Here is a 22,448-nt window from a genome sequence, read left to right on the forward strand (position 1 = left end):
ATACCATCATCCATTCTACGCTTTCATTCATCTTTCTACTCCACTCGACCCATTTTTTCCCTTCGTTTTCTCCACATTCATTCATGTCACACGAAGCGCGGCACCAAGGGTATGGCGGCACAACGAGCCATGGTACGCCGCTTGCTGCGACAGCAGACGTGCTTCGGTGCTACGAGGAGGCTGTGCAGGAGCCCATGGTCGAGTGCGTCAACTTGGATGGTCTGTATACGAATGCCCAAGACGTGGACTCCGATCGCGTTGACGCGTTGGTCCTTCGCGAAGATTTCTGCTCCACAGGTACGTCAGCTGTACACTAACGGCAGCGATTATCGCAAGCACATGGCTTGCATTGCGGCCCGAGAATCGGTCGCAAGGTGTCGATATCGACCTGGATGCGTTGAGAGATACGCAAAACAAGCTCGGTGGACGTAAAGTCCAGCTTCTTCAAAGCCCGGCCTTTGCGCAGTCGTCTCACACGGTCGAGCTGCCTGCCGCCTCGCTGGAGCCAGCGGCACCGATGTCCTCTGTGGAGAAGCCGGGTGACGATACATACATCTCGACGTGGGCGGAGGGCCAAGCGACGGCGCGTCTTGACCGACGACTTGCCAAAAAGCGACAGCAGGCACGAGCGCCCACGACACCGTCTTCTTCTGAACCACGCATGGTGCTGCTGCATGGCGACGTTTTGGATTTGCCCGTGCCAGCTCTTGCTGAGCATGCGCCCCTGGAAGCGCCCGATATCGTGGCTTCCCTGAATTATGCCATGGCGTACTTCCACGATCGCGCTACGTTGCTGCGCTACTTGCGCGGGGTAGTGAAAAGCTTGCGTCCCAAGACGGGTGTGTTCATTACAGATATGTTTGGCGGTCCTCCTACGGGAGAAGTGTACGAGGACCAAGAGGCGCTTTGGGCGCAGTTCTGGGACGAGCCGGGTTTCCGACGTGAGCAGGACGGCGCGCCGCAAGTCGTTCTACGTGCCAACAAAGAGGGCGACGATCTTCAAGTCCTCCCGGTGCCTCTACCAGAGCAGCGAGGAACACGAGCCGAGTGGCCGCGTGGCCGCCTCAAGCTCGTGCGCACCGGCGACGCACATGGCGGCTTTGAGTATTGGCGTGAAGATGGCCCGATCGATTATGCGACCAATCGTTTCCGTATGAGTTTGAGTTTCCGATTCAGTGACCACTCGTGGCTTCGCGATGTGTTCTCGTACGATTTCCGTATTTGGTCGTTGAAAGAGGTATGTACAGCGAGCAAGCACTCACACTGTCCTAGCTCACAGAAGCCATGGAAGAGGCAGGGTTTGCCTCCGTGCGCATCTTGGTCCTCCCACGAAACGATGTCGACAATGTTTCGAGCTCTGACGAGTCGGATGACTACGATGACGACTTTGCTGCTATGCTGCTACGCACCGAGAAAGAAGAGGCGCAACGACGCAAGTTCCATACCGTCGAACCGGGCGAGAAAGTATTCTCGTCTCGTTCCTTTGCCACGTACTTGGTAGCCCGCGCTCCATAATTCTATCCATGCATGCATACTACCCTACCATGCTACGTTTGCGTCCACGCAACCGCACCTCGCGCAGCCGTGCATGGATATGTGGCCACGCACCCTCTGGCTGCCGCTCCCCTTTGGAGACTTTGCCTTTTGTGAGCTGCGTCGTTCGTGCCGCGTAACTGTCCAGTACCTGGTGGAATAAGTGTTCCGACGCAGGGTGCGTTGATGCAAACGCTCGTTCTAACACGTAGAGATCCACGGCTTTGTCCTCCCAGAAACTGGACACAGATGCGAGGCCAAAGTCGATGAGTACCACGTCGTGATGGGGCGCACGTAGCATCAGGTTGCTTGTCGTCAAGTCGCCGTGAATCACGTCCGCGCAGTGCATTTCTGCAAGCTGCTCGCCAATCTGTGTCATGACACGCACTGTCGAGTGAGTCTATCCTATACGTACACTGTTCTTCGTCGGACGGCAGCGGATCTACGGTCGAGTTTGTCACTGCCTCGTCGACCTCCGGGATGCCTCCCAGCCATTGGCGAACACTAGGCCCATCGATCCATTCCATTCCAAGGATCCCGCGTGTCTCATCCACAAATGCAAGGCGTGGCACATGTACGCCGCTGCGTGCGCATCGGACCAGCGAGCGCGCCTCCGAGATAGTCCGCGACGCTGTTACGCTTGTCGATAAGGCAGGATGACGATATCTTTTGAAAAAGCGGTGCTTAATGAGCACGTATTCTGTGTGCGCAGGCCGTGCCTTGGTCTGGCCGCCTGGAAGGTATATAGTAGGCTCGTTGGTATACAGGGCCGCACGGTACACTTTGGCCTCTGCGCCCTGCTTAATTAACTGGGTACTTTTGTCGTCCAGTAAGTGCAAGATCGGCGCATCGCCGCCAGGCTCCTGCGCTGCAATACGGCCAGCCATGCGTAGAGATCGACGTGCCGTAGCAACGTCGATGACCTAAGAATCGACGTACGTTGAGGGCGTTGCCTCCACCTTGGGGTGGACATTTTTTTAGGAGTCCCATTATTTTTGCTTCACGACGCGATGCCACGCAAACGGGCCAAGCTTTCTGCGCGGCAAGCCCAGCGCGATGCTCTAGGGCATGATTTAGCCCCAGAACCAAAGAACCATCGTGGCGTATGGGGAGACACGCCACGCCGCGCCATGGAATTGTTCCGAGGTCCTCCGCCCAAGAGGCGGACCGAGGAAGAGACGAGCAAGGCACGCGCCTCCTCTACGCCGCAGCTGCAGATCAAGCCAGGCGAGCGTATCAAAGACTTTAACCAGTACGTACACACAAAACTGACCGCAGGCGCGTGGAGCAAGCTTTTGCCAGTGATATCAATGCAACGATGCGCTCTGAACTTCGATCAGAGTCCAATCAAAAGAAACGGCAGCGTCGTCGTGAGCTGCTGAAAGCGAAGAAACGCGCGTCAGATCCGTTTGCCGCCCAGGCCGCCGAGGCAGCGTCGGATTTCCGGCAGGCGACACAAAGCAAGTCGCTGCATGACGTTGCGCAAGCGCCGCCTACTATCACGGCCATTCCGAAAGAGCGCTTGAAACGCAAAGCGTCTTCGACGACCCCGACGCCCCTCGCTGCGCTGGACGCACAGGCGGCGGCGCGGCCCAAACCGTCGGCGGCACGGCAACGCATTCTTGATGAGGAGCGCCAGCGTGTGATCCAACAGTATCGAGCCATGAAACACCGTACTTCCTAGACGGGCTTCTGCCTTCTATAGACTACTTACTCATCGACCACGTCCTCGTCCGCTTCCACGTCTTCTTCCTCCTCATCCTCTTCGTCCTGCTGCTCAAAGTCCCATGGCACGCTGAAGAAGCGCACAATCTGCTTGTTCGGGTCCTTCACCAGCACGAAACGACCGGCTGGCTGCGCACGTGCCATGTCAATGATGGTACGCACGATACCCCAACCGTTCGAGAGGTTGTAGGCCATCTGCACAGCAAGGTCGCGCGGCTTGAACCACGACGTTCCAAGGATCGAGTGGCGGTACGGGTCCAGGGGGTTCGCACGCGAGATGTAGCCGAGCTTCATGTTGTCCGCACCGGCGAGAATGCTCTGCACGGTGAAGCGTGCCAACTTGAAAGAGTTGTTCTTCATTTCTGTAGCGACCACGGCACCACGGCTCTGATCCAGGCGCGAACGCCAGTCCGGCGCACCGCCAGCGCCAGGCGCACGGCTGTCGAACTCGTTGAGAGTGCGAATGGTAATCAGCTGTGCAGTCTTCTTCTTGTCAGCACCAGGTACAAACGCATTCAGCTCAGTTCGGACGATCATCTCCACGGGATCTTCCTCGTCCGTGCTCAGGTTGAAGCGGCGGTAGCGGTAGCTACAGCTTGCAAGCTTGCCCTCCTCGGCATTCTCACCATCGTGGAACGGATTCGGGTGGTCCATCTTGTGTGTCTTGGTCTCATCACACACCTGGAAACCAAAGTTTTCATTGACAAACGTCGCTTCGAGGCTTAGCGCGCCTGGTGTGTTGATGCGAGCCCGTGTGTTGTTCTCCGGCGAGGGGCCGTTCGCAGGATCGTTCAGCTCGATCGGCGGCTCCGACGCGTTCTCGTTCACGCTCAAGAAATCGATAGTGCTGTTCGCTCGCTTATCGAAAAACAGCTTGCCATCGTCCGTCTTGGTAACCACAATGTCCCATGGGTACACCGAGCGCGGGGCACACATGAGCAGCGCCAAGATCGAGTCAGTAATGTAGACCTGCGCCGCATGGTCCTTCGATGCCAGCTCGTGGATCACAGGGTCGTCCGAGGTCGTCGGGTTGTAGTGCACACGATCACGCGGCTGCAGCGGCTTCTCAAAGCGTACACTCACGCGGTCGTAGGTACGGTCGTACTGGTACAGAGTACCGTACGTCGCCACATCTTCAGCGTCCTCGACGTCCATACGCAGCTTCGACATACGCAGAAAGTCCAGCTCGTTAAGCTGCTCCCATTCTGGCCCGACTGTAATCGAGGCCTCCCGCGCCTTGCGCTGCGTACGCTCCCAATCGCGCCAGCCCGGACGGCGCATGCCGTTGTTGCCGCGAGAGCTCGCCGTAGACATACGACCACCGGCGCGGCCAGCCGCACCGCTGCGGCCAAATGCCTGCGTGCGACCAGCTGGCTGGGCACTACGTGCGTTGCGCTGCATAGGACCCGTCGCGGTACGGCTCTTCGCCGTGTTACGCGCATTGTCCACGACACTGAAACTCGACTCGTCCTCGCCGTGGAAGTACGCAAACGTGTTTACCTGCGCACCAGTAGCGTAGCTAGGCGCTGCCGCACTGCGTGTGCTGCGTGCCGAGCGGCCTGTCACAGTGGTGTTGCGGTCCTCGGCGCCCGTACCAGCCGTGTTCCAGTCGGCAATGCGACCGATCCTGTCACTCTTGGAGAAGGGCGTAAAGGGAATGCGCTGAAACTCTTCGGGAAGTGCACGAGCAGCACTGGTGCCCGAAGGCGGGCCCCAACTGGAGGGGTTTACAGCAATGGATGGCAACTGGAAATGCGCCATTTCGTCGATAGAAGACTCGCTCCACGACGCCGTTTTTTTCTTTCCTCCAGTCGCCGCTGCTGCTGCCGCCGCCCCTCCCCCGCCCTGTCGTCCATGGAAGCACGTGATACGATGGCCCTCGCGCATGCGTGTGCGCACGCGCAACGACGACGACCGCGGCGCGCGACGATTTGCGCTGCTCCCCAAGGCGCCACGATGTTTATGTTGAAGAGCTGTACGTATTCCGTAGACTCACTTGACAGTGTTCGGCAAAATATGGAGTGATCAGGATAATGTTGAGCTCGTTCAGCTGCCTGCTGGCTCGCTCTACCTGCTGCGCCCTGGTGGCTTGCAGGGGGCGCGTGAATGCATTTATACGGAGGCCTTTGCCACCATCCGTCGCACACCCACGCCACGGAATTACCAGCTGGTGGTGACACGATCGATCGGCGAGAAGGAGTCGCCTGTGGACGAATCGGATATCCTCGCGGACGAGCACTCGTTCTTGATCGACGAGGCACTGCAGTTCCGCGCATCGATGCACGACGATGCGCCTACTTTTGTCTGGCGCGATTTGCAAGGCAACCCGAATGACTACCTTGAGTTTGTGGTCGATACGAAGCAGGTGAATTCTGTCATGCGCTCTGTGTTTGAAGTGACCTACCTACAATGTGCATGGGAACGCAAGACGGGGCGAAATCATGAAGAGGCGACCGATGAGGATCTTGAAGCGTTGAAAGTGCCATCACCGTCCGCCAAGGCCGACGAAACGAAGACGGAGACGCCAAGTGCGCCTGCTGTGGCGTCTTCTTCAGTCGCCATACCGACCAAGACGCGACCTCCGCAAGCGGAGTCGTTGCAAAGTGTCACTGGCTCGGCGGAGCCGATCATTGTACTTACAGCACGCGCCGATTTGTACTTGTACGACCAAGCGAGTGGACTGTTTATGCGCCAGGAAAAGAATGTGACGGCCAATGTAGCGGAGGCAGGCCGCTTCCTCTACTGGATGGTCGTCGATGGCGCGTCAGCGCCGTGGCTGAGCCAGGGCGTCGACTCGCGCATGAACATGAACTTTTCCCAGGAGAATCTGAGTGCTGTCTGGAACTATTACGATGAGAACCAGCGTGTGTACTCTTGGCTCTTGCGCTTTAGTGACAAGAGTGCGTACCATGCTTTCCAAGAAACGTTCTCGCATTTGCTATGGGAGACCCTGCATGAGGAAAAGTGGGGTAAGGCATCGGCGGTGGAGCAGCAGTATGTTGAGCAAGCGTATGAGCAGGATGTGGCTATGACCGATGAGGCAGGTGCATCGCATGTGCACTCCCTGCTCTCGCCTCGCCATACTTGTGCGCTGAGTGACGATGACGACGATGCAGAGGAAGTCGAAGCGGAGTTGGATCCTATGGATGAGGACGACGACGAGACGTACGAGGATGCGGAAGTGGAGGCTGCCACGCAGCTCGACGACACCCCTGTGATGCCCGACAGCGCGCATGGGGAGCGCAACTCGGCCTTGGCGGTGGGCTACAAGTCTGATCGTGCGTTTGTGGTGCGTGGCGATAAGATTGGTGTGTTTAAGCATACCGATGACGACCGGCTTGAATTTGCGACGGCCATCAACCGCATTACTACACCGCAAGGCCACTCTTTCGCGCCGAAGCGTGTGATGCTGCATGACCAGGACTCGGCGATGGTACTGATGGACCCGTCGAACCAGCATGCGCTGTACCGCATGGACCTGGAGTACGGCAAGGTCGTGGAGGAATGGAAAGTGCACGAGGATGTGCCTGTCCAGAACTTCCTTCCGTCGTCCAAATACGCGCAAATGTCCGCTGAGAAGACGTTTGTCGGTACATCGCGCAATGGCATCTTCCGTATCGATCCGCGACTCAATGGCAACAAGCTGGTCGACTCCCAATTCAAGCAGTACACAAGCAAGAACGACTTTAGTGCTGCGGCTACCGATGAGAAAGGCCGGTTGGCTGTCGCATCGAACAAGGGCGACTTGCGCTTGTTTGATCAGATCGGTAAGAATGCCAAGACCGCGCTTCCCGCGCTGGGCGATCCCATTCTCGGCGTCGATGTCTCTGCGGACGGTCGTTGGGTCATTGCTACGTGCCGAACCTACTTGCTGCTGATCGATACACTAATCAACGATGGTCGGTACCAAGGCCAGCTGGGCTTTGACCGCAGCTTCCCTGCGGATGCCCGCCCGTTGCCTCGCCGCTTGCAATTGCGGCCGCATCATGTGGCGTACATGGAATCGGAGGTGCACTTTACACCGGCTCACTTTAATACCGGCTCCGATGCCGAGACGTCCATCGTGACATCGACGGGCAACTATGTCGTGTCGTGGTCCTTCGATGCTGTGAAGAAAGGCAATCCCTACGCGTATGTCCTCAAACGCTACGGCGGCACCGTCGTCCGGGACGACTACACGTACGGCTCCGATCAATCGATTGTTGTGGCGTTTGAGAACGATGTACAGCTTGCGAAGCGCGCACAGCTGCGCAAACCCACGCGCGCGTCGTTGGCACCCTCGGCATGGTCGTCCGCCCCTCGTTCCAGTGACGTGCGTGCGCGTCGCAAGACCCAAAGCTAGCTGGTTGGTAGATAAGGTACATAGATGGATTCATATACATACGACTACCTGGGAGTGGTCTTGCACGTACTACATAAAGTTCAGCGCGGCCGTCAGCTTGTCCGCTGGGTCGTCATCCAAGCGAGCCATCTCGATTTCGGACAGCAGCTTCTTGATACCGATATTGATGCGGCCATCCTGGCCAAGCCCCGCACTGGCAAGCAGCTGCAGGCACCGCGCATGCTGCTCCTCCGATGCAAACAGTTGCGTCTCGCGCAGGACATGATCCACGCTGCGCAGCGACGAAATGTTCGGCACGCGGATGTCCGCCAGGAACGCTTCGGCCAGGTCCATATCGTTGAGCATGGCCTTGTTGGACGTCGTCGCAAGGACTAGCAGACGTCGGTCTTTCGGCGGCTGCTTGCCCAGGAGCACCGTGAGGGCCTGCAGCACCGGGTTCGAGAATCGAGGGCCAATAGGAACCCACTCGACAATCTTCTCAATGCTGTCGACCACAATGATGCTCATCGGACTCTTGTACGAGTCGTTGAACACCTTGTTGAGGTAGGCAATCTTTCCTTGCTCATTCATACCGACCATATTTTCGGGGGCCACCAACTTAATGAACGGGAAGTCGGAAGCCATCGCAATCGTAGCAGCCAACGCTGTCTTGCCGCTGCCCGCCGGGCCATGTAGGAGCGCCGTGACAAGCGACGTGCGTGCACTTGTACGGACCTGTTCGACACGCAATTGACCGTCGCGCAGAATCACGTCAATGTGCGGCGCAAAGTGCATAATGCCATTGCGGACGACCTGCTGCAGCTCCTCTTCGGCGACACCAAAGGCCGGCTTCACTTCGTCAAGCGCACACAGAAAGTCTTCCCGATTCACACGCATCTCTTCGACATGGTCGTCAATGCCGGCCATCGAGCCGACTTTTACATGGCGATTGAAGGCAAACGACGTAGCACTCTTCACAAGACCCGCAATCTCGGCACCAGAAAAGTTCTTGGTCAACGACGCAAGCTCTTGCAGACTCACATCGTTATCCATAACGCCATTCGTGCGCATCTTGGCCGTCTGGATGTTGATGATTTGCAGACGTCCTTGCTCGTCCGGTAGATTGATCTCCATGTGCACTTCAAGACGACCCGGACGCAGAAGCGCTTCATCAATCATATCAAGTCGGTTGGTCATACCGATAATAAGGATGTTGTTCAGCTGATCCACACCATCCATCTTGGACAGCAGCTGGTTCACCACAGAGTCGCCCACACCTGTACCGCCTCCCGTCGTGCCACGCTGCTTGCAAATCGCATCCAGTTCGTCAAAGATGATAATGTGCAGACTCGATTCGTCGCCTTTGGCCTTGAACTCGGCTTCCGCCTCGGCAAAGAGCTTACGAATGTTCTCTTCACTCGCACCGACATACTTGCTCAGAATCTCTGGACCATTTACCACTTTAGGCTCCTGCGCATTGAGCATTTTACCGATTTGCCGCGCCATAAGTGTCTTACCTGTACCAGGTGGACCATACAGCAGAATACCTTTCACATGCTGAATGCCCAGCTTGTCCACTAGGTCGGGTGGGAAGATACGCGACGCAAAGGCACGGCGGAAAATCGCACTAAACTCGGTATCGAGACCACCAATACCCATATCCTCAAACTTAAAGTTCGGCTGGAGAATCGCGTTGGGCCGAGCCCGCTTTCCACTCGTTTTGATTTGCAAAGAGCCGCCAGGTGCCTGGTAGAACTGGACTTGCGTTTGAGGAATCACAATGCCCATGTGGTGTGCAATACTGGTATCCACTGAGTGCACACCACGCACTGTGGCTTTCAGATTCTGGCCATGGAACTCAAAAACAAGCACCTGGTCAATGGAGAGAATATGCTGGTCAAACACACGGAGGAAGATCGCCTGCATTTCATCCGCATCAAACATCGAATGACTATATTGACTTCGACTCAAAAAGTCAAGTTCAATATCAATGCTGCCCAGGTACACCCCCTTCCCTAGGGCCATAGGCTCAAACGCTTCGGCCACTACATCGTGGCCTTCAGCACTGAGACGCGCCCATTGTCGCTGCAACAGCGCTGTGCCGATCGTACCAGGCGCGATGGTGTTGGTATTGTCAGGTAGTGCTGTAAAGGCAAAACGCCCAGATACAATTACATAGCGTGTATGCCCCCATTCCTGTGGGTTCAATACCACACAGTTGGTCGTGTTCAACGACTGAGGTGCCTTCACGACACGATACATATGTGGCTGACGCGTCTCACCCCGATGCATGCTCGGTGTCACTGGTGGGACTCCAGACGACGGCGTCGATGTCTGTGTCGGCAATTGTGTGACCGGGGCACTGCCAGATGGCACCGAGGGCGGTGCCACACGAATGGGAGCATTCGAGCGCGGTGGTGGCCGTGGGACGCTTTGTTGGCCGGCTAAGGGCGCTTGGTACGCAGATGCGGGCCTGCCAGACGATGAACTACCTCCGTACAAGCTGTGTACATCCGTGCTGTTCACGCGATCGGACTTGAAGAAGCCTGCCATGGTCGTGCTTGTCAAGAGCTTCGTCCGACCTGCGTCAGATACGCGCAAAGGCCACGTACGCAGCCCTATAGCCAGTGCACACGCTGACTAACCAACACGTGCAGTATCGGCCACGGGCCGCCGTACCTCCACTAGAGGCCTCACTCTGTGGCTCGCCTGCGTGTCAGGCTGATCAACCAGCCATCTAGCCGGACACTGGAGCACACATTGTGAGCGCTTGTCTCTTCGGTGGGTGCTTGCACAACGTTGTGTATACGTTTACCTGTTGTTATACACTATCTATATGCCTCCGCGCTTCGCGCTGCGGCGTCGTGTGTGCCTATCTGACCTGGCACGCACGCTGTCAACTTCATCGCAACCGACACGCAAGTCGCCAGCTCGTATCGCTGCATCGAGCCGTGGCTCTTCCTCGAATAGCCCGACGGACGCGTACAAACGACAACGGCGCACAGAGTGGGTCATTGTCGGTGTAGCTGGATCTGCCGCGGCCTTTGGAACGTGGTACTACTGGGCTAATATGCGCTCTCGACCTACATCCGATTCTCGAGCTCGCCGGTTCTCTATGAGCGCCAAGTCTTCTTCGTTTACCATTCCTGCGGTATCGAAGGAGCCGGGGCAGAACCCTTACAAGGTCATTACACCACTCACACCTGATCAGGTGGATATTCGCTTGCGTGAAAATGAACGCAGCACACGTGTCGATCGTCCGGCAGGCGCGTGCCTTGTGGCGCGGTACGATACAAACAGCGTTGCAAGCAACAACCCGATTGAGGACAAACATGCTGAAGTCATTGTCGAGCGTGATCGCGGTATTCATGAGCCCAAAGCTGAGCGCACTGCTTCAGCAGAGGGACTGACTCATGGCGATCTCTGTTTCTTCACGGTGATGGATGGCCATGGCGGTGAGTATACGTCACATGTTCTTTCGCGCAAGCTGATTGCCTTTGTGGCTTTGGAGTTGGATAAGGTGTTCAAGGAGACGGGCGAGTACGCCAAGATGGCGCGTTCCAAGATGCCCCTCTCTTCGTCTGTTTGGCGCTCGTTGTTTAGCGGCTCCACCACAGAGAACAGCCATCGTCTTGCTTCAGCCGCGTTGGATGGTGATCCTGAAATTGTGAAGCGCGCTCTCGTCAAGGGCTTCCGCGGGCTTGACAAGGAGATTGTGAATACACCTCTTGAGCTGCTGAAGCAGTACGAACTAAGCCTTGCAACTCTGTCGAAAGACAAGGCAGGGTCTGATACCAATTCATTGTCGACACTGGCTCACAGCATATGGCCATCCAGCTTGAACGGCTCTAATTCATCAACATTCCCTACTATATCACAAGCTACGGCTTATGAGAGTATTTTGCCAGCATTGAGCGGTAGTTGTGCTTTGATGGTGTATGTCGACAGTGCACGTCGCGATTTGTATGTTGCATCTACGGGTGACTCTCGCGCTGTAGCTGGTTACTGGGACGAGCGTGCCGGCCGCTGGGAAGTGGAAGCGCTGAGCATCGATCAGACAGGTCGGAATCCCTCCGAAGTGAAGCGTATTCAACGTGAACATCCAGCGGACGAAGCGCCGTTTGTCATCCAGCGTGGTCGTGTCCTAGGCGGTTTGGAGCCTACGCGTGCCTTTGGCGATGCTCGCTACAAATGGGACCGAACGACGCAGGACCGCATTGCTGAGGCGTTCCTTCCGTCGGGTGGCTACCGAAAGCCGCCTCGGCTTCTCAAGACACCACCCTATGTCACTGCGGAACCAGTGGTCGAATGGCGTCATGTGAATATTCCGTCAGACTCCACACCAAGCACAGGTTCCTCCGAGGGTCTGGCTAGCTCGCTGACCGCTGGACCTCTGTCCTCATCGTCGTCAACCCGAGAGTTGCGCTTTATTATCATGGCTACCGATGGTCTATGGGACCTACTTTCCAACGAGGAGGCTGTTGGTCTTGTGGCTGGTCACCTGGCCGGCATGCGTGGAGCCATCAGTGCCAACGATTTGCAGCGCCGATGCTTCCAGCCTTCTGCAACTATTGCCTCCAACGCTGCAACGTCTACGACTGAGACCCAACCGCCTGTGGGTGTGCATCATCCGCTACTCAAGGCGCAAAACCAGCAGTTTACGTTCGAAGATGATAACCTTAGCACACACCTTGTGCGCAACGCACTAGGTGGTGCAGCTCATGAGCGTGTCGGTGGTCTTCTTGCCATTCCAAGCCCAGAATCTCGTCGTTACCGTGATGATGTACGTATTTCTTTTCTACTAACCATCAGATTACTGTCAAGTATGTGCTTAGTACTCCGATTTGGCTAACCCAACAGTGTTATTCTTTTCCATTCTGCCAAGCAGACACCTGCACAGGAGGCCGAGTCGTCGACGTCGACCATTGCGGCAAAACTATAGACCCGTATGTAATACGAAGAACGACAGGCACCTTTACAACGCATGTGGCCTATGAACGCTTGTTGATTTCAAGTCGATGCTTGGGGTCGCTTCTCGGCCGAGTTGGTGTTCGGCAGCACCGAACGTGCCAATTTGTATACCGCCCGCGTTCAGTGGCTTTTGTCTTTCGTCGAATTCACCATGTCTCGCCAGATTACCTACGCCGAGCTGTGCCAGCACAACACTGAGGAAAACCTTTGGCTCCTCATCGACAACAAGGGTATGTCGCGCATACAATACTCACAGTTCGCAGTGTACGATGTGACCAAGTTCATCCCGGAGGTATGTTTTGATATGCGTCATGCACATCGTGTGCATGGGTAAGAACTGTGTACTAATGCCAATGTAGCACCCGGGTGGTGATGAGGTTCTGGTCAGCGAGGCCTCGAAGGACGCTACCGAGTCGTTCGAGGATGTCGGTCACTCGGACGATGCCCGTGAGACTCTCAAGTCACTCCAGATTGGTGTGATTGCCGACCCCGAGAACGTGCCGCGCCGTGGCCGCAAGGCTTCGGACACCATGTCGGCTACCCCTGGTGGCTCTCCGTATGTATTACTATCTATGTGTCTTGCTAACCGTGCAGGCCTCTGGTCATGATCATTGGCTTTGCTGCCATTATCGGTTACTTTGTCTACAACCACTACACCAAGTAAATTGAAGATGGTTATAGATACATTTTCTTTCAATATCACTCTATGGTTGTAGTTATGTTGGTATCGTCCGTGGCCCTAGAAGTGACGTCCTCCCCAGAGTGGAGCCACGTAGCGAGGCGCCATAGTGCAATGCACAAGTCGGTGGTATGGCGATGTCTCTCCACTGCATACACCCCGTCCTCCTGTTTGAGCCAGCCGTGCTTGTAAGGCAAACATTTAGTGATCCACGTTGTCATTTCATCTCTCCATGTGGCCGAGTTCCTGGGGAGTTCCGACATATTGTATCGTGGTACTGCGTCGCTCGACGACGCATCCGCCTTTCCCTCGGCGCGAGTATGAAGGTCGTCTACCAAAGCCATAGGCTCTCCGCTCCCATCTGACAAGGCCCCTGTACAAACACGCGCAAATAAGAGCTCGGCTTCCTGAAGAACGCGCTGTTGTAGCTGGTGAGTAATAAGTGATGGTAAGTGGGGGGATAATGTAGCCATGGGAGCGATCATGCGATATTGTTCTACTCATCAGACGCAAAGTATACGTACGGCGTTTGTACAAGTCTTTAAACACAGTTTGGTCTGCGGTCACCCACGCACCGATACCAGGCTTGCGCATAGCGAAGCGAGGGTGTAAGATGCCATCTGGTGCCATGGTAATTTCAGGTGGATGCTCTTCTGAGCTTGGCAAATGGACAGGTTTGATTTGAATCATAAATGCTACATGTTAGGCATTTGTCACATACCCTTGGGGAGCACAAAGTGAGATACAATGCAGCGGCGCAGCGGCGTGGACAGCATATGTACTGCGTAAGAAGGCGTGAGGACATACAATAGGGGTTGGACGGCCACTGCCGTTCGGCATGCTCAAGAACAGAGCGTGACGATAAATTTCCATTCCTCGTATGCAAACCACGTCGTGATGCATACCTTGCCATACGTGCGACCTGAAGCCGCATGCTATCGATGCATGCACGCTCTGATCAAGGCGAGGTTCCTAGCGGTGTCCACTCCACAACACGTGACAAGACGCGCGTCGCTTGCACTTGCCGCCGAGGTCTCACTTGTAGGACGAAGGCTTGTGCGACGATGGCAGTAGATCACGAGCTTCAAGGTGCCCACGATAAGCTGGCCAAGCAGTTTCAATCACTAGAATCTTCTGCGAAGCCCGATGTGAAAGAGCTTGAGTCGGTCGGTTCTGACCTTTCACAACTGAAGATTCTGCTTACTGAGCGTGATCTGCTCTATCCCCAAGCTCTGGATGCTACGAAGTACAAGGAAGAACTGGTCCTTGCTCGGCATGTTTTGGAGATTGGTGCTCTTTGGAGTGTAAGGAAAAAGGATACCAACCAATTTGAACGTTATTGGAGCCAGCTCAAGCCATTCTATCTTGACCTGGATCACGTCCTTCCTCCCTCAGACTTGTACGAGCCCATTGTCGGCCTGTCCTTGTTGCGCGACCTGTCCTCGAATGCAATTGCGTCATTCCATATTGCATTGGAGGCCCTGCCTGTGTCGCTGGTTCAGAACTCCAAATACATTCAGCACCCAGTGTTGCTGGAACGGTGGCTTATGGAGGGCTCGTACTCCAATGTCTGGCACGAGCGCCAAAATGTTCCGCGCGAAGAGTACCGCTTCTTTGTAGACATGCTCATGATCACCATCCGCCACGAAATTGCTTCTTGCGAGGAGAAGGCGTACGACACACTTCCTCTCAATGATGTTGCCACCTTGTTGTTCTTTGACAGCCAGAAGGAAGTCATGGAGTTCGCTTCCGAGCGAGGCTGGCATATCAATCCGACCAGCCAAACGGTGGAATTTGCGAACAAAAAGACGGATCGCGATTCGGAAGCACAAGAGCTCATTCCTATGCGATCAACTATTACGACCAATTTACACTTTGCGAAGGAACTGGAAAGCATCGTGTAAACGACCCCTATGTAGAAATGGCCCTGTGCATTCACAATATATTTACATATACTACAGAGTTTGGCGAAGGCCAAAAGGGTATCATGGGTACGAGTTCGGATGAGATGGCAATGTCGGTACAGAAAGTGTGTGGCTGGCATCACCACATGGGTGTGTGTGATCCCCATCATGCCCACCCTTCTTCATTTCCGAATAAGCTCGCATCTGTTTATCATATTCTGCACGCTCCTGGTTGGCTTTCTCGATATACGGCCGCTTTGTATCTTCGGTATACTCGCGCCATTTCGCTGCAGCAAGAACACTGATTTTTGTAGCATCCTGCTCCCCATGTAGCACTTCCTCTGCCAACGCTGGATTGTTGCGGAGTTCACGCAGGAAAATAAAGTAGGCAGAAGAGGGTCGTTTGGGCGCATTCGGGTCCTTCATATTAGCACGTCTTGACTTTCCCAAACGTCGTTGCATCGCACGGAAAACGTTCTCTTCACGAATATCCTCAGGTGTAAGATTGGATTTCCATTCTTCCAGTTTGACTTGGTACTCTTTCTTCAAAGCCTGACTTCGTTCAATGTAAGGTGCCCGCTCTTCCTCAGAGAGAGCCGCATACCGTTTGCCTGCCTCATGAGAGAAATGTGCCACGTTCAATGTGACGTCTGGGTTGACCTCTTTGAGTTTATGGAGCTCCTCGGTGAAATAAATTTGCCAAGGAGTCAGAAACTGTTTAGGCCGTTTCAGTTTGGACCTGCGGGGGGGTGTGTCATAAGGACCCTTGCGAGGAGGGGCTGTCCATGGAGTCGAGGCAGATGGCGGATATTTTCGTGGACGACCCCGACCACGTTTCTCGAGCACGTAAGATGGCATATCCATCGGGTTTGGGTTGGCCGTAATAGGTGCGCTCATATGTCTCCTCATCACAGGCCCTGTCATTGGCATAGGTGCTGAGGATTGCATGGGTGGTGCCATGGCAGGGTACATTGGTATGACCATCATGGGTTGCAATGATTGCGGAACAAACATATATGGTGGATAAGTGGATGACATGCCTGGTGGCAGAGGCGCCGGTGGTGCAGAGTGGCCGGGCATTGGCACCATTTGCGGTGGCGGGGGTAGCACCATGAATCCCGGTGGCGTAGGCCCACGTACATCACACAATGCAGGTGCAGAGTATCTCTGCATAGGCCCGTTGGGTGTAAGGATTTGTCCAGACTCACCCGAAGCGTCATGCGAAGTCTCCAGACTTTTTGGTGCCCCTGTATGCATAGATGTGCCTAGGTACGCGTTGGGTGGCGGATGCAGTCTGTCATCTGGAGGCTGATTTAACTGTCGTGGCGTCAGAAAAGAAAGTATACCGAAACATACCATACTAGAGTATGAAAATGAGGAATGCCTGTCAGCGCAGTCGAGATAGCAGGGGACGTCAATAGAGTCAGTCCACTGAGGCGTGGAATGCGTGTAATTATACACGCTCGCGCGCCGAGACTTGTCAGCGCCACCAAGACACGTGTGCACGTGAGGGATATGTGCCACGACGCTCAGATTCTGGGAGGCCTGGTCGTCCGTGCACACTGCAAATGCAAGCCTCGCCTGTCGACAAGGCACGTAAACCTGTTGCTTCTTCGGAGGGCTTGAAAAAGCATAGTGGCTACTCACTTCACTTCGAATACAAGCGAGCCAAAGACGCAGACTCCAATTTGTTGATTTTTCTGCATGGGTTGGGCGATACTTGTGCCTCGTTTTTCACGTTGGGCCAGCAGTTACAAACGACTCTCCCACAAACAGCAATTCTCAGCCTTCAAGCACCTCATCGCGTCCCATTGTTAGAGGAGCAGGCATGGATGTGGTGGGACAGTTTCGACTCATTGGGCGAGTGTACGTTGTAAGGCTCCACTGACTCTAGTGATTGTGCATCCAGATCCACGTCAAGCAATCGCGTCGCTGCATGCCTTATTTACGTATCTTACAACTACACCAGACCAAGGCGGATGTGGTTGGCCTGCAGCCAACATTCACCTATTTGGATATGCACAGGGAGGGTATGCTATGCTTGAGGCGCTTGTCGCATGGAAAGGAGCCCCTCTTGGGAGCGCCGTGGCAGTATGCAGTCAGCTGCTCTCTCTTCCCACATCATCAAAACGCTGCTCTACCCCTCTGGCGTTCACTACACGTTGGGAACGTTCCTTCCTCGCTTCATCGGAAGCACAGAGACAAGTGACATGGGCCGAGCGTGCGTTTGCCCATGTTCAGCACATCAACCTGCCCGGCTCTGGTGAGACGATGATTCACGGTGCGGAATGGAAAGAGATCATTCCATTCTGGAGCAAGTATTGGAGGAACCGTTCCTCCTGGGAACGGGAAGGCGAAGTGCTGGCAGTGTCCTAATGGACTCATCCTACCAACGGTGTACCAGCAGCGCGTTCAATTCGTCGACGCAGCTCTGAAGCAACATTTTCATTTTCGGATTTGGCGCCATTCTGGTATAGATCTGTGACAAATGCCGCCACACCTGCTTCGCCGATTTCTAGCTCTGCTCTGGCTCCCCAACGCCACTCAAAGGACGGCGCGGAGGGTGTCTCAGCGCTTGCTGCCACACGCACTTTTTCCAGATACCCATACCGTTGCATTTGCTGCAAAAAGGACTCTAGGTTACTTTGTTCATTGTGTCCACGCCGTGCATCAGCGAGGTCATCGACAGTCCTTGCGCCATGTGTTTGAATAGCGGTGGGTAATGGCCGGTCAATAAACAGCGAAAGTTGGGCTAGATAGGCACGCAGCTTTCCTTCGCCCACTTGACGCCCGGAGAGAAGAATTAGACTCAGAATCACAAACAACAGGCCCATAGACCCAGTTTCATCTTCCGTTTGCCGCCAATCCACCATCGACGATGCAGTCGAGGAGGACATAGTGAGTGCTTGAATTACATTGGATGGAAGGGTAGAGCGCAAAATGTATGCTGTCGCAGAACTGATGGCTTTGCGGCTAGATGACTCGTTGTTCTCTTCTGTTCTTCTTCGTTTGGTACCCACTCGACCATCCAGGGCCTTTGCTTGTTCGGCCAGTAGAGGATTTTCTGCACCACGAACGCGCATCTCTACAAGTTCAAATCCGAAGGTAGTTCGAAGAATCTGTTGGGCGCCTGCTAATATAACAGGAAAAATACGGGTGGTCTCTTTCTCAAGCACTACAGTCAGTGCCATGCAACATACCTTTTTTCACAATAGCATCACGACGCAACGGGGATCTTTGATACTCTGTAAATAGAGACAACCTTACAAGGTCATGTACCATCCTTGTGATGGGCCCTTCGCCTATATTTAATGCCATGGATCGAGCTGCTGCCGAGATAGGTACGTCTTTGGAATTGCATGTCAATGCATCAAACCACGCTTCATTCCCCGGCACAGTTGATGAGGGCATATTATCATGCACATGCTGGGTGGACGATGGCGTCCGTACGGCCGACGCTGGCTCGGCACCAGCAGTTCGAGCGCTGGCGCCGCTACGCTCACGAGGTCGACGCGACATGGAAGTGGAGGTTGAACGCGTCGAGAGAGGACCAGACGTGCGTTTTGTCATCTGCCAAAAAAAAAAAATCGGCCACGAATCGTGCATTGACGTAGCACGACATGTTTAAGCGTCTGAATAAGGCGTCTGCATTGCGCGCCCAACTTGATGAAGAGGAGGAGGACGATGCACCTGTATCACTAGAAGCGGCTCTTGACGAGGATAGTGCAAGTGACTCGGATCTGCAGGACAGTGATGAGGATGAGGATGACAGTGATGATGACGACGACGACGAGGACGAGGAGGAGAGTGAGGACGGTGCGTTCACGGTAGCTCAGGCGCTCCAAAGTCCTATTTACGTGGATGACGAGTCTAATTCGCACGTGCAACTGTTCCGATGTGTTGCTTGTCCTATTGTACACCTAAAGAACGAGAAAAGCATCGAGGTTCATCTCGAAAGCAAAAACCACAAGCGCCGCTATGCACGTTTTGTTGCTTTCGCCGAATCGGAGAAGAAGAAAGAAGGTAATAAGGTTTTATATATCGATCCACGCACGCTAATTGACCTGCTAGAAGATGAGCGTGCGAAAGCCATGCAAGCCACGGCGTCTGCGTCCAAGAAGCGCAAGACGGTCCATGAGGATGCCACGCAAGAGACCTACGTGCCACGTCTCGAACGGCGCAAGATGCGTCGTGCAGCACGGCGAGAAAAGCGCGCGGCACTTCAAAAGCCGTCATCGTCGTAACTAGGAGCACGCATCTAGCCATTTCCAGCGCACAAGCTCCAATGTCATTTGTGCATCTTCAGCAGAGGAGTGGCCCACACTTGCGCCGCCTGCCTGGATAATTTTCCCGAGATGCTGGCCTACAAGCTCGCGCAGGGCCAGGCGATAGGGCAAGCCTCGCGGGTGTGGAAAGAGGTAGCAGGTATCTACCACATTCGTGTGCACTAGGCGGATAGCATGCAAGTCGTTTTCCAATCCATGGCCAATCTAGAAGGTCAGTTATAGAGGAACGTACCAAGACGGTTTCAGGGCCAATGTACTGCGCTAAAGCGCGACGGGCAGCCTCCAAATCAAATATAGCCTTGGCTTCGTACTCGTCCGGCTGAATACCGGAGAACTGAGTATTAAAGTCCACGATAGAGACGCCGTCAGAGCACTGAATGAGCTCGTCAAATACCACATCTCCCATAGCATCGACCAGCGTAATACGTGTCACGCTCAAACCGGCTGTAGAGTAGCTCATTTCACAGTCTAGCGCCGCCACATCCAATAGCTCGGACGTGTCATGCTCGAGATCATGCCATGTTACATACGCAGAACGACGATGCATCTCGCGAGGCTGTTCTTCCTTAAACACATGAGGCCCTGTAGCACATCGGTCGTCGCCCAGGGTCTGGGTATCTACAGCGCGACCGCAGCAAGTCCAGCGAAGCACTTTGCGTGCACGGGGGTCGCTGGTGGCCTCGCGTCGTGGACGTCCTGGATGGTACCGGCATGCCTCTGGGTCTTGCTGCCCAGGTCGTAGGTCATGCGACACGCCTAAAGGCCCCACAGTAAATGGCATCCCGCACCGAACGCAAGTTTGTTCCTCGCCTGTCGCGTCAGGTTTGGTACTTCCTGGACCCCATTCTTCAGGCAAAGAAGTAAGGTAGCCTAGTGTAGCGAGATCGCCTTTCGGGCATAGGAACCCTGCTTTGGCCAACCGAGTGCGCGTCAAACGACCACGTTGACGTAGGGACGCCTGCTCCCTTTTTTTAACCACATCGGTGTGCGTACCAATTTCAGTGCATGATTGCAATGTATCGTACGCAGCCTTGGTATCCCCTTGCTCCAGGACCTGCTGTGCATCATCCAGCGAAGACTGTAGCACATCTGTAGCGCGTTTGAGTACGCTAGCCGCCGCTGTCATACAGGACGTTTTGTAGGAATACTCACTGGCATGCTTGAAGACCTCTACTTCCATACTCTTCGCATGAACAGCTGCCATCTGCCGACCCCAGGACTGGATCGTAGGATGGGAATGTTGAAGAAGAGGCGCGTAGAATCGGCATAACGTCGTAAACATTTTTTTCACGCCATCTTGGCGCGTCGCAAGGGAGATCTTGGAGGTAACGGAATGATCTTTCGACGTAAGTCTTGGGCATACCAGGGTCGAGCTCGGCCCTACGGAGGCACTAGTAGAGGCTCGCAAGGAGTCCGCTGGACTCGCACTGACGCCAGATTCCATGTGTCGACGTTTGGGCGCAGGTTCATCTATACGTGGAGGCGGCCGTACCTTGGATAGATCATGCGAAAATGGGCATGCGACACGGCGCGATTCACACTCGCCATCCCGATGAGCTGGGCACACCACATCGGTGAGCCGCCCACGCGTAGGCAGCATAAGTGCGAAGTGGAAGAGAGCGCCTCGGGCCTCCACATGTGAACATGGCGTGAGGCTCGCTCGCGTCCCCTTTGGTTTGCCCTATCCACCACGCCAGGTCGTACCTTGGTGAGATGTCTCGTCCTATCGTTTTGGTGACAGGTGCCAATGCTGGCGTAGGCTTGGGTGTATGTGAGCGCTTGCTTGTGCAGCTCTCCAATCCCACGCCGCCTGATAGTGCTGCCCTGGATAGCGGCGATCATGAGGTCGCAGGCACACCGTTTCATGCGGCAGAAGGCTGTACGCTGCTTCTCGCGTGCCGAAACCAGGCGAAGGCCGCAGAGGCTGTAACTCATCTTAAACAGATCTTAGCGCGTCTCGCTACTGCAGATGACCTGGCTGTGCAGAAGAATACCTCACCATCGCGATGGGCTGAGGCATCGAGCAGCGCTGTGGCCAGCGCCTCGTCGCTGCGTAAGCGCGAGTTCACCCAGGATGACTCTGCACCACTTGATACACGCACGCGTGAAGCACGGATCCACTACCGCCAATCGTTCTGCCGCGGCACGATCATCGAGGTTATTCCGTTGGATCTCGCGAGTTTGGAGAATACAAAGGCTTGTGCGAAGCTGATTACCGATAAAGTGCCGTACCTTACGCATATCATTTTGAACGCAGGTGGCGCTGCCTGGATCGGTGTCAACTGGCTGTGGGCGACATGGGAGATTCTTACAAGTCTGCACAAAGCTGTAACGTTCCCGTCGTACAAGTTGCAACGCGCTGGTGACAAGAGCGATGATGGGTATGGATGGGTCTGGCAAACGAATGTCGGTTCTCATTACGTGCTTGTTCAAGCACTTGAACCGCTTCTTCGACGCTCCCCATACGCCGTGCCCTCGCGTGTCATTTGGACAGGCTCGCTCGAGGCGAATAGAAACGACTTCCATTTGGACGATTTCCAGTGCCTCGACCCACGCATTTCACCACATCCTTATGAATCCACGAAGTACCAGTGTGAACTGGCTGCACTTGCTATGGATGAGCGCTACGTGAATACGCATGATGCGCATGCCCCACGCGTGTACACCGCGCATCCGGGTATCGTGGCCAGCAGCATCTTCAGTACCGTCATCCCAAGCATCATGCTTCTCATGATGAAGTTGGTCTTTTACCTGGCACGTTGGACATTCTCACCTCATCATCCGATCGATGCGTACAAAGGAGCTATTGCCGCTACGTTCGTGGCCGTCGCCCCGCCAGAGGCGCTAGACTCTACTGCGCGCTATGGGGCCCAGTGCACGTGGACTGGCACTCCATACGTTCATGCTGGTCGCCTGAATGGGTGGCATGAATCGTCCGATGGATCGCCCGACCCCGCGATTCAGGGCTTGGCACGCGAGTTGCTGACCGCGTACGACCGAATTTTATCGTAGGTAGAAAATGCATAATT

General features: G+C 54.9%; 16 protein-coding genes across 16 annotated transcripts; 9 read left to right on the forward strand and 7 right to left on the reverse strand.

Annotated features, from left to right (window-relative positions):
• Positions 1 to 83: 83 nt before the first annotated feature.
• Malapachy_0381 (methyltransferase type 11) lies at positions 84 to 1,515 on the forward strand (the record flags this gene model as incomplete). The annotated part of the gene is made up of 3 exons (XM_018134902.1): positions 84 to 297; positions 324 to 1,237; positions 1,273 to 1,515. The coding sequence occupies 3 exons, from the start codon at positions 84 to 86 to the stop codon at positions 1,513 to 1,515; spliced, it is 1,371 nt and encodes a 456-aa protein (XP_017990262.1).
• A 19-nt stretch (positions 1,516 to 1,534) lies between these two features.
• On the reverse strand, positions 1,535 to 2,420 carry Malapachy_0358 (p53-related protein kinase; the record flags this gene model as incomplete). The annotated part of the gene is made up of 2 exons (XM_018134880.1): positions 1,535 to 1,920; positions 1,949 to 2,420. The coding sequence occupies 2 exons, from the start codon at positions 2,418 to 2,420 to the stop codon at positions 1,535 to 1,537; spliced, it is 858 nt and encodes a 285-aa protein (XP_017990267.1).
• Positions 2,421 to 2,543: 123 nt separating this feature from the next.
• Malapachy_0387 (hypothetical protein) lies at positions 2,544 to 3,217 on the forward strand (the record flags this gene model as incomplete). The annotated part of the gene is made up of 2 exons (XM_018134908.1): positions 2,544 to 2,785; positions 2,812 to 3,217. 2 exons carry the CDS (start codon positions 2,544 to 2,546, stop codon positions 3,215 to 3,217), a joined length of 648 nt encoding a protein of 215 aa, XP_017990305.1.
• A 26-nt stretch (positions 3,218 to 3,243) lies between these two features.
• Positions 3,244 to 5,019, reverse strand: Malapachy_0346 (eukaryotic translation initiation factor 3 subunit 7; the record flags this gene model as incomplete). The annotated part of the gene is made up of 1 exon (XM_018134868.1): positions 3,244 to 5,019. One exon carries the CDS (start codon positions 5,017 to 5,019, stop codon positions 3,244 to 3,246), a length of 1,776 nt encoding a protein of 591 aa, XP_017990263.1.
• Positions 5,020 to 5,214: 195 nt separating this feature from the next.
• Positions 5,215 to 7,600, forward strand: Malapachy_0322 (cytoplasm protein; the record flags this gene model as incomplete). The annotated part of the gene is made up of 2 exons (XM_018134847.1): positions 5,215 to 5,233; positions 5,262 to 7,600. 2 exons carry the CDS (start codon positions 5,215 to 5,217, stop codon positions 7,598 to 7,600), a joined length of 2,358 nt encoding a protein of 785 aa, XP_017990311.1.
• A 69-nt stretch (positions 7,601 to 7,669) lies between these two features.
• On the reverse strand, positions 7,670 to 10,132 carry Malapachy_0347 (aaa-domain-containing protein; the record flags this gene model as incomplete). The annotated part of the gene is made up of 1 exon (XM_018134869.1): positions 7,670 to 10,132. The coding sequence occupies one exon, from the start codon at positions 10,130 to 10,132 to the stop codon at positions 7,670 to 7,672; it is 2,463 nt and encodes an 820-aa protein (XP_017990320.1).
• A 283-nt stretch (positions 10,133 to 10,415) lies between these two features.
• On the forward strand, positions 10,416 to 12,521 carry Malapachy_0338 (protein serine threonine phosphatase 2c; the record flags this gene model as incomplete). The annotated part of the gene is made up of 3 exons (XM_018134862.1): positions 10,416 to 12,362; positions 12,392 to 12,402; positions 12,440 to 12,521. The coding sequence occupies 3 exons, from the start codon at positions 10,416 to 10,418 to the stop codon at positions 12,519 to 12,521; spliced, it is 2,040 nt and encodes a 679-aa protein (XP_017990249.1).
• Positions 12,522 to 12,701: 180 nt separating this feature from the next.
• Malapachy_0343 (cytochrome b5) lies at positions 12,702 to 13,214 on the forward strand (the record flags this gene model as incomplete). The annotated part of the gene is made up of 4 exons (XM_018134866.1): positions 12,702 to 12,780; positions 12,814 to 12,842; positions 12,910 to 13,106; positions 13,145 to 13,214. The coding sequence occupies 4 exons, from the start codon at positions 12,702 to 12,704 to the stop codon at positions 13,212 to 13,214; spliced, it is 375 nt and encodes a 124-aa protein (XP_017990293.1).
• Positions 13,215 to 13,249: 35 nt separating this feature from the next.
• Positions 13,250 to 14,142, reverse strand: Malapachy_0415 (hypothetical protein; the record flags this gene model as incomplete). Its single annotated transcript, XM_018134936.1, has 5 exons — positions 13,250 to 13,254; positions 13,754 to 13,924; positions 13,951 to 14,010; positions 14,037 to 14,104; positions 14,135 to 14,142. The coding sequence occupies 5 exons, from the start codon at positions 14,140 to 14,142 to the stop codon at positions 13,250 to 13,252; spliced, it is 312 nt and encodes a 103-aa protein (XP_017990239.1).
• Positions 14,143 to 14,293: 151 nt separating this feature from the next.
• Positions 14,294 to 15,133, forward strand: Malapachy_0323 (26s proteasome non-atpase regulatory subunit 8; the record flags this gene model as incomplete). Its single annotated transcript, XM_018134848.1, has 1 exon — positions 14,294 to 15,133. The coding sequence occupies one exon, from the start codon at positions 14,294 to 14,296 to the stop codon at positions 15,131 to 15,133; it is 840 nt and encodes a 279-aa protein (XP_017990312.1).
• An 81-nt stretch (positions 15,134 to 15,214) lies between these two features.
• On the reverse strand, positions 15,215 to 15,920 carry Malapachy_0367 (hypothetical protein; the record flags this gene model as incomplete). The annotated part of the gene is made up of 2 exons (XM_018134888.1): positions 15,215 to 15,872; positions 15,898 to 15,920. 2 exons carry the CDS (start codon positions 15,918 to 15,920, stop codon positions 15,215 to 15,217), a joined length of 681 nt encoding a protein of 226 aa, XP_017990273.1.
• Positions 15,921 to 16,701: 781 nt separating this feature from the next.
• Malapachy_0369 (phospholipase carboxylesterase family protein) lies at positions 16,702 to 17,509 on the forward strand (the record flags this gene model as incomplete). The annotated part of the gene is made up of 2 exons (XM_018134890.1): positions 16,702 to 16,999; positions 17,028 to 17,509. 2 exons carry the CDS (start codon positions 16,702 to 16,704, stop codon positions 17,507 to 17,509), a joined length of 780 nt encoding a protein of 259 aa, XP_017990269.1.
• Positions 17,510 to 17,514: 5 nt separating this feature from the next.
• Malapachy_0413 (hypothetical protein) lies at positions 17,515 to 18,030 on the reverse strand (the record flags this gene model as incomplete). Its single annotated transcript, XM_018134934.1, has 1 exon — positions 17,515 to 18,030. The coding sequence occupies one exon, from the start codon at positions 18,028 to 18,030 to the stop codon at positions 17,515 to 17,517; it is 516 nt and encodes a 171-aa protein (XP_017990235.1).
• Positions 18,031 to 18,753: 723 nt separating this feature from the next.
• Malapachy_0389 (hypothetical protein) lies at positions 18,754 to 19,377 on the forward strand (the record flags this gene model as incomplete). The annotated part of the gene is made up of 2 exons (XM_018134910.1): positions 18,754 to 18,825; positions 19,060 to 19,377. The coding sequence occupies 2 exons, from the start codon at positions 18,754 to 18,756 to the stop codon at positions 19,375 to 19,377; spliced, it is 390 nt and encodes a 129-aa protein (XP_017990310.1).
• Malapachy_0361 (rexo1 protein) lies at positions 19,378 to 21,019 on the reverse strand (the record flags this gene model as incomplete). The annotated part of the gene is made up of 2 exons (XM_018134882.1): positions 19,378 to 19,623; positions 19,652 to 21,019. 2 exons carry the CDS (start codon positions 21,017 to 21,019, stop codon positions 19,378 to 19,380), a joined length of 1,614 nt encoding a protein of 537 aa, XP_017990274.1.
• A 113-nt stretch (positions 21,020 to 21,132) lies between these two features.
• Malapachy_0382 (hypothetical protein) lies at positions 21,133 to 22,431 on the forward strand (the record flags this gene model as incomplete). The annotated part of the gene is made up of 1 exon (XM_018134903.1): positions 21,133 to 22,431. The coding sequence occupies one exon, from the start codon at positions 21,133 to 21,135 to the stop codon at positions 22,429 to 22,431; it is 1,299 nt and encodes a 432-aa protein (XP_017990291.1).
• Positions 22,432 to 22,448: the final 17 nt, after the last annotated feature.

Source organism: Malassezia pachydermatis (genome assembly GCF_001278385.1).
Source record: "Malassezia pachydermatis strain CBS 1879 chromosome Unknown scaffold10, whole genome shotgun sequence".
NCBI classification, from domain to species: domain Eukaryota; kingdom Fungi; phylum Basidiomycota; class Malasseziomycetes; order Malasseziales; family Malasseziaceae; genus Malassezia; species Malassezia pachydermatis.